The sequence below is a fragment of the Halichoeres trimaculatus genome, unplaced genomic scaffold (assembly GCF_033239565.1).
Source record: "Halichoeres trimaculatus isolate MK-OKI-2021-1 unplaced genomic scaffold, fHalTri1.1 fHalTri1_scaffold_13, whole genome shotgun sequence".
NCBI classification, from domain to species: domain Eukaryota; kingdom Metazoa; phylum Chordata; class Actinopteri; order Labriformes; family Labridae; genus Halichoeres; species Halichoeres trimaculatus.
Genome location: NW_027437191.1, coordinates 11,734,870 through 11,751,833, shown reverse-complemented (window position 1 = coordinate 11,751,833; position 16,964 = coordinate 11,734,870). Strand labels below are relative to the sequence as shown.

General features: G+C 41.3%; 1 protein-coding gene across 1 annotated transcript; it reads left to right on the top strand.

Annotated features, from left to right (window-relative positions):
• Positions 1-335: 335 nt before the first annotated feature.
• On the top strand, positions 336-15,247 carry serinc1 (serine incorporator 1). Its single transcript, XM_074685767.1, has 10 exons — positions 336-503; positions 1,221-1,382; positions 9,415-9,608; positions 9,750-9,829; positions 9,989-10,126; positions 10,318-10,487; positions 10,619-10,709; positions 13,816-13,957; positions 14,051-14,275; positions 14,465-15,247. The coding sequence occupies exons 1-10, from the start codon at positions 465-467 to the stop codon at positions 14,601-14,603; spliced, it is 1,380 nt and encodes a 459-aa protein (XP_074541868.1). The 5' UTR covers positions 336-464; the 3' UTR covers positions 14,604-15,247.
• Positions 15,248-16,964: the final 1,717 nt, after the last annotated feature.

The following is a 16,964-nucleotide window of genomic DNA, read 5'->3' as shown; positions in this document are numbered from 1 at the left end:
CCTTTATGACAAGTCCCTCTTTTTCCAGGCAAAAACGGGCATCTTTATAAACGAATATATATATATATATATATATATATATATATATATATATATATATATATATATATATATATATATATATATATATATATATATATATATATATATATAAACTTGGTTATAGTATATCTGGTGCTCGTAAGCACAACAAAATAATGTGTATGTATATTATGTTTATTTTCTATCTAACCGATCAAAGATGACGGTTGGACCATGGGCTGTTGGACGTTTTACTGCATAGGACAGGACCACTTTCGTCCGGTAGGGGCGTAGCTGGGCGCTGATCTCATCTGTAAGCCTTCATATTGGTTGAAGAAGAAGAAGGGCGAGCTCATCTTCAACATCCATCTTCTGGGAAAAACATCCTCACCTCCATCTGATCAAAAACACCTTCGATCCAACGTTAGAGGAGAGACAGCATCATGGGAGCCGTGTTGGGCCTGTGCTCCATGGCGAGCTGGGTGAGTAAACACGGGCCGTTACCGTGAATCTGAGCTCTTTATGTTGTTATCGCTCCGGTTTAACGACGGCTTCGGTCATGACTGCGCAATAACACAGAGCGGCTGACAAACACACAGGCCGCGAGTGGCGCAGACAATGCTAGATATTCGTCTTTCTTCACCCGTTTTGAAAGTGTATTAGGACAATTAAAGGGAGGACACATGTTTTAGACGAATATTTACTAACGGCAGCTAACATTAGCGCCATATGACGCCCGTCTTTGTTATAACGAGCTAACACTCAACCTGTAAACACCTTATCTAACGAGCTTCAACCAGCTAACTGTTGGAGCTACAAGATGACGTAATGTATCAAAAGGTAGATAGACGGTGAAATGTATGTGTGTCAGGGGTTATTATATGTCTTAATGTCTTTGAACGCTGTAAACAAGTGATCTGTCGCAACACCGCAGATTGTAAACAGAGTCAGATATCACACACACACACACACACACACACACACACACACACACACACACACACACACACACACACACGCTCGCAGACACACAGACACTTAAAGCCCCGTTAACTGTAGAAAGAAATAAAAAAAGAGGAGCAGTAAGTTTAAAATCAATAATTAACCATAAAAACTGAAGGTGTTTGGAATAGTAGGGTATGCTTTGTGTTGGTGTATATCAAACATTAAACCTGTTGTATATTTGTGTCCACATGTAGATCCCCTGCTTGTGTGGCAGTGCCCCCTGCCTGCTGTGCAGATGCTGCCCCAGTGGGAATAACTCCACAGTGACTCGTCTGATCTACGCCTTCTTCCTGCTCCTGGGTGTGGGCATAGCATGCATCATGCTGATGCCCGGCATGGAGGGACAGCTCAAGAAGGTAACCAGAGTTTCAAACAGAGCCATGCTTTTTAGTGGGCTTACACAGCCAAACAAAAACCTGCTTGTTGTAAATGAGTACGTTCTGGTTCAGCCTTTATTCAGAGAGAAAATGACCCTGGAGGTGTTATGTTTGGAGCTTAACCCAGACCAACTGCTCAAGGACTTTAGACTCCTTACATTGGGCATAGAATTTATACACTAGGCTGAACCTTTTTTTTTTTTTGCTTTATATGCACAAAATAACTTGCAAGTTCCCAGATGTAGAAATGTTTGGATAGGGTCCATTGTTATCTAGCAAGGCTGAGCCTGACCTCAGTCCTGTTCCCATAAAACAGGTAAAGTGCCTGGGTTATTTTACAAAGGAATCAATTTGTAGTTCTCATCAGTCTGTGTAACATGATAAACATCATTTGTTTGAGTTTGAGTCCATCAAAAAGCATTATATTAATGAATAAGAGATGAAATGACAGGAAGCTTGTTGATAATCTTTTTTTTGTTTTATAGTTTATTGTTCTCAATTATCAAGGTGGAATTATGGGCGTAGCTGATTTCCCAGACTGGTGGACACATTTTAATCTTGGAAGTCTATTAATGACGCCCTAATCGGATCCGGGTATCCAGTGTCTGTCTGATACTACTGACTAAAAAAAGCTATAGGATATAGGTAGGTATAGGTCTAGTGTTGACAAAAGGCTGATCTATTGTACAGGTCTATTCTGTTTTTTGTTCTTTTTTAACCATTAACACCTATTTGTGTGCATTTTTGCTAGATAGAGCTAAAATATCATAAAGGGACATAACTACAGCGGCTCAGCAGTTTAGAGATCCCATAAAATAGTAATACAACTAGTTTAAATATATTTTTAGTTTATTTTGAAGTTGCCAAAACATAATTTTTAATCTCATCTTCCTATTAAAGAATATCAGATGTTGAATTAAAACTGTTGAGTATGGTGTAAAATAGGGCTGCACGATTATCGCAATCGTAATGTCAGCACATGCAATTACGTAAAGGCAAAAGAGGATATCGCAATCGCAATGTCAGCACATGCAATTCAGATTTTTCTCCATGATAACGAAGCAAGTCTGTAGACTCATCATGACACAACTTTTTTTATTAAATCGCAAGCACAATCGCAATCGCAGAAAAAAACAATTTCTACGTTTGTTTGAAATGATCTATAATCAGAGAAAAAGGTTTATTTTGTCAACTTAAAATGAACCTACAAAGGCAAGAGTGGGTCATTCCATAGAGGCCGCCGTCCTGCGTCGCCATGCTTCCACAGTTGGGATTGACTAGTTATTGGCCGGGCTGATTGTCGGCGCAGATATTAAGCATTTGAGGCATATCAGCATCAGCCTTTTCTTTTATAAAACCCAGCAGCCGATAAAAAATTAGAATTAAAACTTTTACTTTGGCTTCAATACAGCTGTGCCTCTCTGTCTGCAGTCACTACTCTGTCCTTAGCATCATCCCACCGACAACACCATCTGATTGGTGACACGCAGAGACATTTTTTGAAGACATGACTTACTGTAGAAAACTTTAGGGAGCTATTTATCTTTTTTAAGTTTTTCATTTAGTTTTATAGGACAGCTGCTGAGCCTGGGAGCTGTTTAACAAACATATACTTGAAGTCATTCAAACAAAATTTAATGTTGTAGTTCGTATTATCCCAGATTTTGACTCCAATATTTTCACTGCTAGTGCAAATTAATATCAGCCCCAAATATTGGTTATCAGCTTCCTTGACTACTTATAAGTGGTATTGGTATCAGCCCTGAGAAAAACGTATCAGTCTATATCTATTCCACAGCAGCTTAGAACAGACAAACTAACATATTCTGTGTTGTATTCAGAGCAGGATTGGGATTAAAGGTATAATTGGTAGTTTGATTTAGATACACTTTCGTTATATTGGTTAAAATGGTCTATATGTCCTGATGGCAAACAATACATGATGTGTTCTTAACAGGGGCGTATTAAGTCGTTTGGGGGCCCATGGCAAACCCAGTCAATGGGGCCCTCCATGTCCTTGTAACTCATCTTCCTCAGAGCTAGACTGGCCTTCCCAGGGTCCACTGTCTCTTTCTGAGAATCAAGGCATGAGACAGTGCTAATCTTGTAAATGGTAACTTAACGCAACTAAATGCATATCCTCAAGTTCTGTACTTTAGTTTGATTTTGACAAAAGTAAATACATAATTTAGTCCACTTTGTCCTGGATTTGAAATCTTTTATGGTCAATTGACAATTTATTTGTCCCACAGTGGGGAATTTACAGACTAACAGTAACAAACAAGAAAGTATAAAGTGAAAAACATTACAATAGGTAAATATTGAAAAAATTATTTAGTAAAGAAAAAATATGTAAATATCAAGCACAACATAAAACTGGAAAAAAATCTACTGAAAGGGGTGATATTTACAGTTAACATACTTTTTGGTACTAGTATTTTAAAGTCAATGTATTTTTATTTTACCCCCTGTCCCTTGAGTCATGTATCAAAAAAAAAAACAGATTTTGTACAATAATGTTTATCACCAACTCAAAAAGTTTGATTTTGAGAAAATTATCCTGTTTCCTGGGCTAGATAAAGTCCTTAAAATCCTAAAAGTCTTATATGTTTACCTCAGATCTCAGAGCAACATTGTTTTTATTTCCGACTTGGTTGAAAATAAGAATAAAATGGGAAAAAAAGTGTTTTTTACCACTTTTTTCCTGAATCGAGTCTTCAGATGTGTTGTAACATGGAATAGTCCATTGAATAAGAAGGGAGGGGGAGTACCCAAAACTATCATTGAAGATTAAGCCTTTTGATGTATTTTGAAGCATGTTAAGTAAGATTTATAAAATATAAAATATCCGCTACAGCAGGAGTAAAACAGGGAAAACACCAACCAATCGCCATCCCGGGACACCTTGGTTGTAAACCAATCAAATCCCGTCGCCGTTCTGCCCGCCTCCTGCGCGTACATTTCACTGGCGTGCACGTGACTTAGTGCGCGTGGCCGAGCTGAGAAGGAAGAAGCAGCGCTGCACAATGGCGGAGAAGGTACCTATACCTCGATTGCTCGTTGCCTCTCCTCCAGCTAAACGGAGCAAGAAAAGAAAGACGGAGGCAGAGAAAGTCGAAGCAAGAAGGAGTTATGAGGAAGTCAGAGGGAAAACGAAAATCAACATTGGGACAGCTTTTCAGCTATGGAGGGAACTCAAAGAGGCCAGGGGCTTGAAAACTGACGCTATGGTCGCTCATCTTCTGCTGGAAAGGTAAGTTTTGGGTTTATTTCAGGGCGACTTTTTTTTTTATCTTGATGAAATATTTAGCCGTGTTGCTAGTTATGTTGTCATGTTGGTCATGTTAGCCAGATGCTAACGTTGGCTTTTCAGTCATGACGGACTTTACATTGTTATTTATCTAAAATCCAGACGATCGTATTTTGTTGATATTTTTCGGCGTGTGTCTTTGCAAGTTTTGAACCGAACGTTTTGAAGCAGTGGTGATATACAGTATCTGTTTGTTGTTTTAGTTATGAGAAGGATCCATCAACTTCGACGCCACTCAAGTTGGGTTACATGAAACCCCCTCCCGTGTCGACTGATGCATCAGAGTCTCTCTCTGATCGGTGAGATAAATTTGATTTAAGCATGAACTGGCAAGACTACTGTTGTCTTTGACGTTCGGTCACGTTTTTGCTGCTTTTACCAACACGAAAGTGCAGCTTGTCAGAGATATGGTCGCAAACAAAATTACTAGGGGTGTAATTTTCGTGCAACGAAATTTCAGGGTAAAATGACGAAATGAAGTTGAATAAAGCAGATACCTATGAAGAGTTCCTTGTAAGCATAGAATAAATGTTCTAGAAAAGACCTTTAGTGGATATTTTTATGGATATCTTTATTTAGCTGACTGCATATCACAATGCACTTGTTTTCAACTGTTATTCTCCAGGATATGTGGACTTGACTCCTCCACCATGTGACAGGGCGACATGCATGGGCCTTTGGGGCATGTCAGCATGGTCCATTGGGGGAGGACACAGAGAGGGAGTTGATCCAGAAGAACTCTATTGCACACCACAGACTGACAGAAATTGTTCTGGATGAATGCTGGCTAAAGAATGTCCTCAAATACCTTCATTCAACGCTTCAGCTTCTCCCCACCAGTTTACAAAGCTTGAGTAATGCTGGCTGGTCTGGACTACAACCACCACGTTCACAGACTAGCCAAGAAGAAAGCTGATGGCACTATACAGTATGTTGTACACTGAGTACTACAATTTTGAATGTTACCAATTCTTACAAGCATATACAATAATCACATGAATATCCTTTTTTTGTGTGTGAGTAACATGAACAAAACACATTATTTAGATGTGGAGTCTTGATGTGAAAATGCCAAGGTACCATTCATTGTTAGTTTATTAATGTATTACTGTTCTTTATTTTATGTCAGGTATGGCACGGTGTACAATAAAAAATCCAAGAAGTGGAGTTTGTACACGCTTAAAGAAGATAAGCACTACAGCTACATCCAAGACCTCCAGAGTGCAATTCTGATGAAGAGGTTGTCTGCTGCTGGAGGGTTGCCACAAAAAGTGACAAGAAGGCCTGATGACCCCCGCCAGCTAGGGGTTCTGTCAGGTGTCCCTGCCCCAACCACCCAGGAGCTGTTGCAGATGCAACTCAGCAGAGGACTAGGTGAGTTGATGTAGGATAATCCAACTTCAGCACCAAGTGCTGACAACTCTCTGTGCATAGAGAAAATTAACCCATTTTGCCCCACGGGCAACAATTGTTGCCAAAGTATATCACTGTCATTTTCTAGCCACAACAAAAAATGTCAGTGGTAGTAATGCAACTTTTTGCACTGATGTGTTAGTAGACAACTTGGATATAGATTTTGGTTCATAAAATATAGTTTTCAAGTAGTCCCTGTTACATGACATCACCTGATTCTTGCTCCTCCCGGTGGAAGACATGAAGGATGCAAATTGTCCTGGAAAGAGGTCATTTTCATAAATCTATGCTTTCCCCTCTACCAAAAATGTTTACCTGGGGTAAATATTTATTTGTTCATGCGCTTATTTCTGTGAGTGGCAACAAAAGTTGCTGGTGGGCACATAGTTTGTAACCAACTAAAGGAAAACACTGTCTGCAGGATTTCTCTTAATTTAATCATTTCATATTGTAGAATGAGGTACACTGGTGCTATTAGGTCCTCTTAGAGTACTCTTCAAAACTAAATGAATTCACAGGTACTCAAGACCTGTGTCTGTAGGATTTTGATACGTTACCAAAAATGTTCTTGCTATTTGCTAAGCAATCTTTCTCTGTCAACTTACATCAGCATGGAAACCCATTATAGCATCTTAAAAAAGGAAATCAGGGAACTAAAAATAAATAAATACTTAGTCAAAATTATGTGATAAAAAGTCAAGATTATGAGGTACCATCTGTGCATGTGCTCCACGTCGATGGACGATCCTATAGCAACACAGCTTTGTAAAAATTATGACTTTCTTACCTCACAAGTATGACTTTGTTTTCTTGTAAATTTGACTTTTTTCTGGTAATAATGAGTTTTTATCTCAAAATTATGTCTTTTTTTCTCATAATATTGAGTTTCTATCCCATAATTTTGAGTTTCTTATCTCATAATTATGACTTTTTATCCAATAATATCGACCGTTTCTCATTATTAGGACTATTTGTTTTATGATGATGACTTGTACCTCATTTATATGACTCTTTATCTCATAATTGTGACTTTGTGATCTAAAGATTTGACTCTTTTTCTCATTATAATGTCTAAAAAATTTGTTTTTTTTTTCTCATTATTACTTTTATTCTCATAATTGACTTTTTATTTCATAGTTATGACTTTCTCTCATAATTATGTCCTTGAATCTCACAATTTTGACTTTTTTCTCATTACTTTGACTTTTTATCTCATAATTATGACTTTATCTTTTTATTTTGACTTTTTATCTCATAATTATGACTATCTTTTTATTTTGACTTTTTATCTCATAATTATGACTTTATCTTTTTATTTTGACTTTTTATCTCAAAATTATGACTTTGTGATAGCAAAAATATGACTTTTTTTCTCATAATTATGATTTTATTTGTCATAATTTTGATTTAGTAACAAGTTTCTGGAGCTATAACCCACTTATTCACTGATATAAATGTCCAAATGTATGTCATTTTGGAATGTATTGGTTGTGGGTGTGTTGAAATTCACTAAGTTGTCAAATATGTCATGTCTTCTTTCTAAAGGACAACATCTGCCAAAATCCTGAATCCCAACACCTGTCAATCAACACTGGACCCCCTGAAGATCTGTACATATGTTTTTTGTTTTACTGTACATACATGTCTTTGTATTGTCTCTTACGTGAAATCTATAAATAAACAAGTGATAAATCACATTTGTTGTTGTTTCTTGTGCAGCTTGTAAGGAACTAATTAAAAGTGTAGTCGATTGTTCGTGCTGAAGTATTACAGGAAAACCATATGACTTTCTATTTTTTTCATTAAAATAATTAACAAAAAATAAATATCCATAACAAATGTTTAAAGAAAATACAAGTAGTGAATGTCGCTAAACATGGGGCTGTTGGGTTAACTGTAACAAAGAAAAAAAAAAAAAACAGTGCAGAGAGGTGTGTTTTAGACATGAGAACTAGTTTAGACATGTTGCTGTGTTCTGCTGGTAATGTAACCCTTGTATTGTCCATGTGGATCTGGGAACCGATCTCTTATTCTCCAGACACAGCAACTTGGTATGACCACTCTGTGACCAGCTCCAAGTGCCCCATACTGCCACACAACAAATTGGCAGTATGCTGCGTGGTGAAACTGCTTGTTGCTCTCCCCTGGGTCTGTGGGCATTTCTCTGCAGTTACTGCACACACACCATGTCGGCTTGTTAGCTGCCTGAGAGCTGGGCAGAGGGGTATTAGCTGGGGTTGCATTCAGCAGGTCAAACATAAGGCTTGGGTCACGTGTCAGGCAAAGTTGGAGCAGTTGATGTGACTCCTCCAAGTTGAGTCTCTGGATTCTGGCCTGTAAAGCAGTATGTAAATATCTTATTGGATAGAGCTTTGACTAGTGAGATGTATTCACTATCACAAGCATGTCACATTTCTGGCTTTCAACCATATTGAAGGGCTGCATTTCTTTGGCAATGTAGCTGTCTTTGAGCGGCCACCATTTGGCGCTTTTATTTCTATTTACTTTGCAGACCAAAAGCCTCAGTAAGAGCGGATTGTCAAACAACAAGGCTCCGCTGCACCACCCCTTCTTCTTCTTCGTCACCACTATTTTCAAACAAATGCGACATATCAGCTCGTTGGTGTTCATGAGCTCACACTTTGTTCATTCTGATAAAAAAACAAAAATATTCCCACACTGGGACTGTGGCAGGCGGCTTAAGAACCGTATCTTTCGTGCCATCACTCATATTAGTGTGTGTTTCCCCCTTACCCCTCAGGACGCTTGCTTCAGCTCTCTCCGTGTGTACGCGGGAGCAGCCCCTTTGCAAAAGATGCCAAAGATGGCATTTTTGACAGATGCTCACTCCGCTATAAACCCTCTAAATCCGCTATAGAACCTATGCACCCTGTGTTAGGAAAGATAGACGTAGTGAGCCATCTTCTCATTCAGCCTCTTTGGTCGAAAGAGAGGAGGAAAACAAACATGCATGCACGTGTCAGTTTATCGAGGCTGGCAAACTTACTGAGGACCTTTTTATTTATCGTTCGGTTAATCGATTTATTGATTATCGGGACAGGCCTATCCAGGACTCAGTTTTTAAATGTTATATGATCATATTAAAGTTGCTGGATTGGATCAAACTTGTTGAAATGTGGATTTCCTTTTTCACGTCAGGACAAAAGTAAACTGGATTACCTAATCTCTAACAGTAAAACTCTGGATTTCTAAAACTGCATCATTTAATCTGATCCAGATTATGAAAAACTGGTTTAATCTATCCGTCTCTTTTGTGTGTGTGTGTAGATCCCAGGTTTCTGTGAGGGAGGAGCAGGGACCTCGCTGCCTGGTGTGGAGGGTCATGTGAACTGCGATGTGCTGGTTGGGTACAAAGCTGTGTATCGCGTCTGCTTCGGGATGGCCATGTTCTTCCTCCTCTTCTCTCTGCTGATGATCAAAGTGAAGAGCAGCCAGGATCCCCGCGCCGCTCTACACAACGGGTCAGTCTGCACACACCTGTTCAACTCTCCAAACACACACACACACACACACACACACACACACACACACACACACACACACCTGTCCCCACATTAGATCATCAGGAACTGATCCCAGACCTGTTTGTGTCCTGCTTTCAGATTCTGGTTCTTCAAGTTTGCTGCAGCTGCCGCCATCACCATCGGATCCTTCTTCATCGCTGACGGAGCCTTCACTACAGGTAACTCCTCCTCCTCACTGTGCCTGACCCTGACCATGACATCATCACTGTGACTGACGGCTCACAGATAAATATCCGGGAGGAAACATGCTTGTAGTCTGTGATGGTGTCTGCATGGAGACATGGTGATATATTTAACCCTCCTTGTCTCCTCCTCAGTGTGGTTCTACGTGGGCATGGCCGGGGCGTTCTGCTTCATCCTCATCCAGCTGGTTCTGCTCATCGACTTCGCTCACTCCTGGAACGAGTCTTGGGTGGAGAAGATGGAGGAGGGGAACTCTCGCTGCTGGTATGCAGGTATGCTGCAGCAGAAAAGAAAACCTGGAACTGTTTGGAGACAGCAACAGAGAGAAGAAACAAGTTTCTACACCTACCATACGATTTTATCATGTGGATTGTGAATTTTTATGCCACTGAGTTCCCTGTCAGGTTAATGAGGTTGTGTTGTGTGATGACGAAGTAACAGGTGTGTGTTTGTGTGTCCTCAGCTCTGCTCTCCGTCACGGCTCTGAACTACGTGCTCTCTCTGGTGTCTCTGGTGTTATTCTACGTGTACTACACACACTCTGACGGCTGCACTGAGAACAAAGTCTTCATCAGCATCAACATGCTGCTGTGCATCGGTGCCTCAGTCATGTCCATCCTGCCCCACATCCAGGTACACACTTCATATCCACACACACCTCTCACACTCACCATTAAAGCCTATCTAAAACCACATACAGTTTAATGAGCCATTAGCTGCTAGTTGTTCTGATCTCACTTTGCCCCTTTTTTGTGTGTGTTAAGGAGTCTCAGCCTCGCTCTGGTCTGCTGCAGTCCTCTCTGGTCACTCTGTACACCATGTACCTGACCTGGTCTGCCATGACCAACGAACCAGGTAAGAAATTTATATCCTACTCATGTAATTATGCATCCTTCAGCTGTTTCTCTGCTCTGTTAGCTCTGAGCTCATCAGGCTTAAAGGGTTAACTCAACATGTGACTGTTAGAGAAGAGTCTGGAAGAATGAGTCAAGACCAAACAGCCAGATGGATGAGGCCTCAGTTTCTGATCATCCCAGGCGTCTTTATTTTGTCCAGGATAATTTTGTTGAGAAGTCCAAAGACCTGATAAGTCATGAAGTTTGTCTGCTCTGACCTGTCTGTGTCAGCATTTCTCACATTTTTGGAAAGTCTCTGATTGTTCCAGCTCTGCGGGGGAATTGATTTGGTTGCTATAAATCTGTGTGTTGATGTAGCTAATTGAGTGAGCTGTGTGTGATCTGTGTACACAGAGACACGAGAGAAGGGGTGGAGTAAAATATGCAGACCTGAGCTCAGGCTATTTAAAATGAAAGACTGAACTTTGCTCTCTACGGGAATGAGACCTGACATATTGATTGTTTTAATTCATATGATGCCCTTAATGAAACTGTTTTATCTAAGGACTTGGGAAACAGTGTTTTTATCTGCTGCTGATGCTGATGCCGGAAAATCTTCTGTTTTAATTCTTTAAGATTAAAGTGCTGCCTGCCTTTGATACCATCGATCATTTTATTTATTGGAGTGACTGAAACACTGGCTATATGACAGATCTTTTAACATCGAAATTAGCAGCTATTAGTCTGTGCATCCAAAACTGACCTGTGGGTTTCCCCAGGGGTCCGTCCTCGGACCACTCCTCTTCTCCCTTCATATGCTACCTCTGGGACATATCATCTGCAGTCATGACGCAAGTTTCCAGAATCTGATTCTGATTTATGCGGATGATACCCAGCTGTACCTGTCTTTAATCTGGATGATTTCAGTTTTAGTTAGAATTTTTGATAGAACACACTGAGGAACAGCATCCAAGACATAACATGCTGGATGTCACAGACTTTTCAGCAGTTAAAGTGATACTCCGGGATGGAACAAGTTGGGTCCTATCACAAGGTTTAGGGCAGAAATTATCCCTACAGCAGTGTTTTTGTGCAGCAGAAACCCAGAGCGCACGCACCAAACACCCCCTCCCTGCTCGTCTGCTGGTTTCCTCTGCACTCAGACGGGGCCATATTTTACTTGACCAAAAACACAAATAAACAGACTCCCACCAAAAAAAACTGATATGGGTCTGCATTCACGCTTTAATTAGAGAATTTTTAGCGCGTTACTTTCACACAGAAGCACCCCTAAATAAGGCTCTAGTTCTCATCGGTGCTATCTCCGCTGCAGAGCCACAGCTGGCTATGAGGCGCTCGCCGCTTAGTGTATCAGTCCGCGCGCGGTGTGCCAGATATAAACAAACACAGGTAGTCTGCCAGGACGAAGAGACACGATGAGAACTACAGCCTTATTTAGCGGTGTTTTGTGTGAAAATTCACCACATAAAGAGTGAATGCAGACCAAAATCAGATTTTTTCGGTGGGAGTCCGTTTATTTGTGTTTTTGGTCAAGTAAAATATGGCCCTGTCTGAGTGCAGAGGAAACCAGCAGAGGAGCAGGGAGGGGGTGTTTGGTGCGAGAGCCCTGGGCTTCTGCTGCACAAAAACACTGCTGTAGGGGCAATTTCTGCCCTAAACCTTGTGATAGGACCCAACTTGTTCCATCCCAGAGTATCACTTTAAAGCTGAGGAAACATAAAAAAAAACCCCATCAAAAATAAGGTTAAATTTACCCCCCCAAAAATTTTTGAGGTTGTCATTCATGCTTTTATTCCTCTTGTTTGACTACTGTAACATGTGTAAACCAGTGTAGTGTGTAGAGGTTACAGCTCGTCCAAAACGCAGCAGCAGACTTCTCACCAGAACAAAAACGAGAGCGCATCACTTCTCTTTTAGCTTGTCTCTTCACTGGCTCCACTAAGGTTTTAGAAGTGATTTTAAGATTTATTGTTGATATTTGAAGCACGCACTGAACTTGCTCCAAAGTACATCTCTAATCTCCCTGGTCCAAATGTGCCCAGTCATGACCTGAAGTCCTCAGCCAAGGCTCTGCTAGCCATTGCAAAATTAGGGCTGAGAACCGAAGGTGACCTTTGACCTTTTCTGTCAGAGCTTGCTCCCTGTGAAACCATAGACTGTATAAAACATGGACGTAGTCTTTCCAACGTCACTTGTCGGTTTCTGAAACAGAAAACAAAGCACATCGGCTATAGCGGCCATATTGGTAGTGGCAAGGGCTTTGCGTACAGCGATAGGGAGCCTGTCGGTCACATGACCTAAGCTGTGCCTCTGATTGGGCGAGCTTGTGATCTTAATATCCTCTGAACGGCAGAGTTAGAAATAAATTTACCCCCTGTACAGTGTGTGCCGATCGTGAAATTAGCGACTCAGACAGGAGACGGTTTTTTGAAACCGGGTTGTAAATAGGTTAATTTCTGCTTTAAAAACTGCTTTTTTTGGCTTGGTGTGTATGTGACTTCCTGTACTTCTGGAGCCAGCCTCAAGTGGACACTCAAGAAACAGCAGATTTTAGCACTTCAGCATCGTCTCATATTTTTAGACTGGAGGTTACTGCTTATGTGAAACAACTTGCCTGAGGAGGTCAGAGTGGCAGACTGTCGTTTTTTTGAATCTCTTTTTGAAAACACATTTTTTTCTGTGCGTTTTTACTGGCGATTTAGTTTGAGTGAGATTTAATCATCAAAATACTGTTTGATTTTATTTTACCTTTACATTTTTCTTTGACTGTATCATAGTCATGAAATCCTTCATCTTTGGTTTTTTAATTGTTTTAATTTTTTGTTGTTTTTATTTTTCTGTTGTTTTCCTTTCCTTTGTTTTGTGGTGGTTTTAAGTATGTAATATATTGTATTTTCTTCACTTTCTAAAGTTGTTGTTTTTTTAAGTGTTGTAAAAATAAAGTTTATTTCCATTTTTATCCTGGAAAACACCACAGAAAGATAGAGATCACTTGATAAATATATAAGGATTCTGATCTAGACGTGCAGCTTCTTTCCCTCTGTTTTTATTTGTAATTGATCAGATTAAAGTAATGACCATACTCTCCTGTCGCTCTCTTACAGACAGGAAGTGCAACCCGAGCTTGCTGGGGATCATTGGTCTGAACAGCACCTCTCCTGCTGGTCAGGACCACGTGGTCCAGTGGTGGGATGCTCAGGGCATTGTGGGATTGATCCTCTTCCTCATGTGTGTCCTCTACTCCAGGTGAGTGGAGATCAGGTTGGCGACTCATTCTTGTCTGATTCAGCTATCAACAAGTTCTTCACGGCTTCTCTGTGCTCTGTTTTTCTCCATCAGTATCCGTAATTCATCCAACGCCCAGGTGAACAAGCTGACCCTGACGAGCGATGAGTCGGCTCTGATCGAGGACGGGCCGCAGGCAGACAGCTTTGAGGAGGAGGGCGGTGTGAACCGAGCCGTGGACAACGAGAAGGACGGAGTGACGTACTCGTACTCCTTCTTCCACTTCATGCTGTTCCTGGCCTCGCTCTACATCATGATGACGCTCACCAACTGGTACAGGTAGGAAACCCACGCTCACTCAAACACGCGCACACACAGAGTCACACAATTTAATTCATGGTCAATGAAATACTGCAGCCGGTCAGCAGGGGGAGCTCCAAAGGTTTTGGCTTCAATTTAGAGGATCTATTGATGTTTTACTGTGTGTGTGTTCCAGCTGACAAGTGTGTGTGTTTTCTCTTTCCCCAGTCCCGACTCAAACTACGAGGTGATGACGAGCCGTTGGCCCTCTGTGTGGGTGAAGATCTGCTCCAGCTGGATCTGCATCGCCCTCTACGTGTGGACGCTGGTGGCCCCGCTCGTCTTGGTCAACAGAGACTTCGACTGAGCACGCCACATGACACTCTTCGTCATGCTGTGACCCCACCCTCTATGCCCTGACCCCGCCCCTACACCTTTAACCTCCTTCTAAGCTATGACCCCGCCCCCTCATTCCAACCACACCTCGATATTTCCCCCATCATGCTCTGCTTCCCCTCCACTAGCTCGCACTGTCCTCATTGTAAATACCTGCAGCATGTTTTCTTTCCTCCTGCATGCTTTCTTTATCTCTGTGACTCTGACAGTAGCTGTTTTGTGGAGCGCAGCGCCCTCTGTGGTCAGCATCAGTATTACATAAGAAAACACTGTTACATGTAAAATAAAGGGAGAGAATGATCGGCTTTGACGGTGTTGTTAAGCTGTGTGTGTGTGTGTGTGTGTGTGTGTGTGTGTGTGTGTGTGTGTGTGTGTGCGATGTGTGTGTGTTTGGCATACACAGCATTCCTGTTTCTGTTGCTTTGACTCCAAATGTAAAAACTGAAAGTAATTGTTTAAAGAATTTTGATCTAGTTAACTTATTTGGTGTTGTTAGCATTAGCATGTAGCTTTTAACAGACATGAGTTTGGTTGTCATACCTGTGCTTTTATCCTCTTTGACATGTTGAGGTAGAATCATTACCTGGTTTAATAAAATGTTATTAAAACCCAAAAGATGTTTGGTTTTGTATCTATTGAGCTTTTATTTTATCCTGTAAAAAGTTTGTCCTGTTTGGCAACAATTTCACAGGGGCAACCAACAGCTCTGATACTCATCGTACAAATGGACTTAGTCATAAATCCAACACAAAGTCATGTCTGTATTTATTATTCTCTCTAACCACGTAATCCAGCCCATGGGTCATCTTCCTCCCCTGCATGCAAGCTAATTTCTTGTATCTTAATGCGTTGATGGTAACATGTAGCATAGTGGGGTCACTTTCATTCTGTCAGCTGTCACACACTTTTACTTATCCTCAGCTGCAGCACTTACAGCTGTCAAAAGTGGCAGTTCTGAATCAAAGATAATTGCAGCAGATATTTTCTGTACTGATGTTTGACATCACCCACCACAGCATCATGTCACATGCTTTAAACATTTTTGTTTCCCTGTCTTAAACAGCGGCGATTGCTCTAGGACTGCAAGGGAAGCTCAGCTTCTCCTAAAATTTCCCCCTAAAAAGTGGTGATATGTTCTGCTGTGTGTACATTTCATTGACTAAATATGCGCTAGAATTCCGTCATCCTTTGTTCAGAATCAGCTACCTATCACAGTTAACTGGCTCAACCACTTTCTCATTCATCTCCACAGCATCTCTGCGCTTTAACACAGTCGGACGCTGAATGTCTTCTGACTTCAGCGGGGAAGCGTGGAGTGGGTTGTTCCACTGTGGAAACTGGACGGTCATTGGATAAACGCTGGGCTTTGTCCCGCCCATCAGACGCTCAGCGTCTCTGGGGGTCTATTGCTGCCTTTCGAGGCAACTGGTAACTCGTATGTTTCCCAGTTGTAATCTCCGAGCGCTGACCCGAAAGCGTTCCAGACAATTTACGACTTTGGTGGGAGCCCAAGGAATTCTGGGATGTAAACAAACCAGCATGGCAGATTTTGCAAGTTCTTTATTTAAGTGAAACCGAGGAGGGGAAACCACCGCATCCATAGAGGCTGCCATATTGTTTTGGCACAGATGTGACGTCACAAGTCCTAACTCAGAGTACATCGATCTGGGCATCAGGCATTTTCACAAGTTACAGGTGGGAAATATACAAGTTACGGGTTGCCTCGAACGCACCATATGAGGCAGTGGGCTGGCCTGGAGGCTGGGCTTCTGCATGATGATTGGATGATCTGTCTGAGGGCGAATCCCTTTTTGACTGACAGTTAAATGAGCCAGTCAACGATCTTGAAGTATAACCCTCCATTAGAGTTTTACAGTCAGTTGTTCTCGACTGATCCGGAGGCTTTATCGATCCCCAGAGAGTTTACCTTTCTTAAAAAACGATGAGCGTTGAGAGAACACTGGTAAAATCCCTGGAAAAAACACCTTGTTGGTACGACAGGGTCACAGATCATTTTCTTGAAAAGGAACGGAGGGTTGAATTTATGTTTCAATAAATAAACAAATTTATGATGTAGGCCAGAAAAAAAAATGAGCTTCCCCTCTTTGACTGACCAGCAGCCGCCACTGGTCTTAAACTGTGGTTTTGACCGCAAGGACTTCACCCGGTGCTTTACAACAGGATGAATTCAGGGTCCATATTTCTTGTACAATAAAACTATTCCTAAAAACTGCCTTGTAGGTGGTACCTCCAGATGTCCTTTAAGCTGAATAAGCTGAAGCCACTAGTTCTTATCTTCTTTCAAGTGTTCACAAATCCACCTGCAGTTCAA

Excerpts from the sequence above, each read along its gene's own strand:
- serinc1 (XM_074685767.1), top strand. The coding sequence starts at position 465 with ATGGGAGCCGTGTTGGGCCTGTGCTCCATGGCGAGCTGG. Across the intron at positions 504-1,220 it reads TGTGCTCCATGGCGAGCTGG|ATCCCCTGCTTGTGTGGCAG; the intron begins GTGAGTAAACAC and ends GTCCACATGTAG. Across the intron at positions 14,276-14,464 it reads ACGCTCACCAACTGGTACAG|TCCCGACTCAAACTACGAGG; the intron begins GTAGGAAACCCA and ends CTCTTTCCCCAG.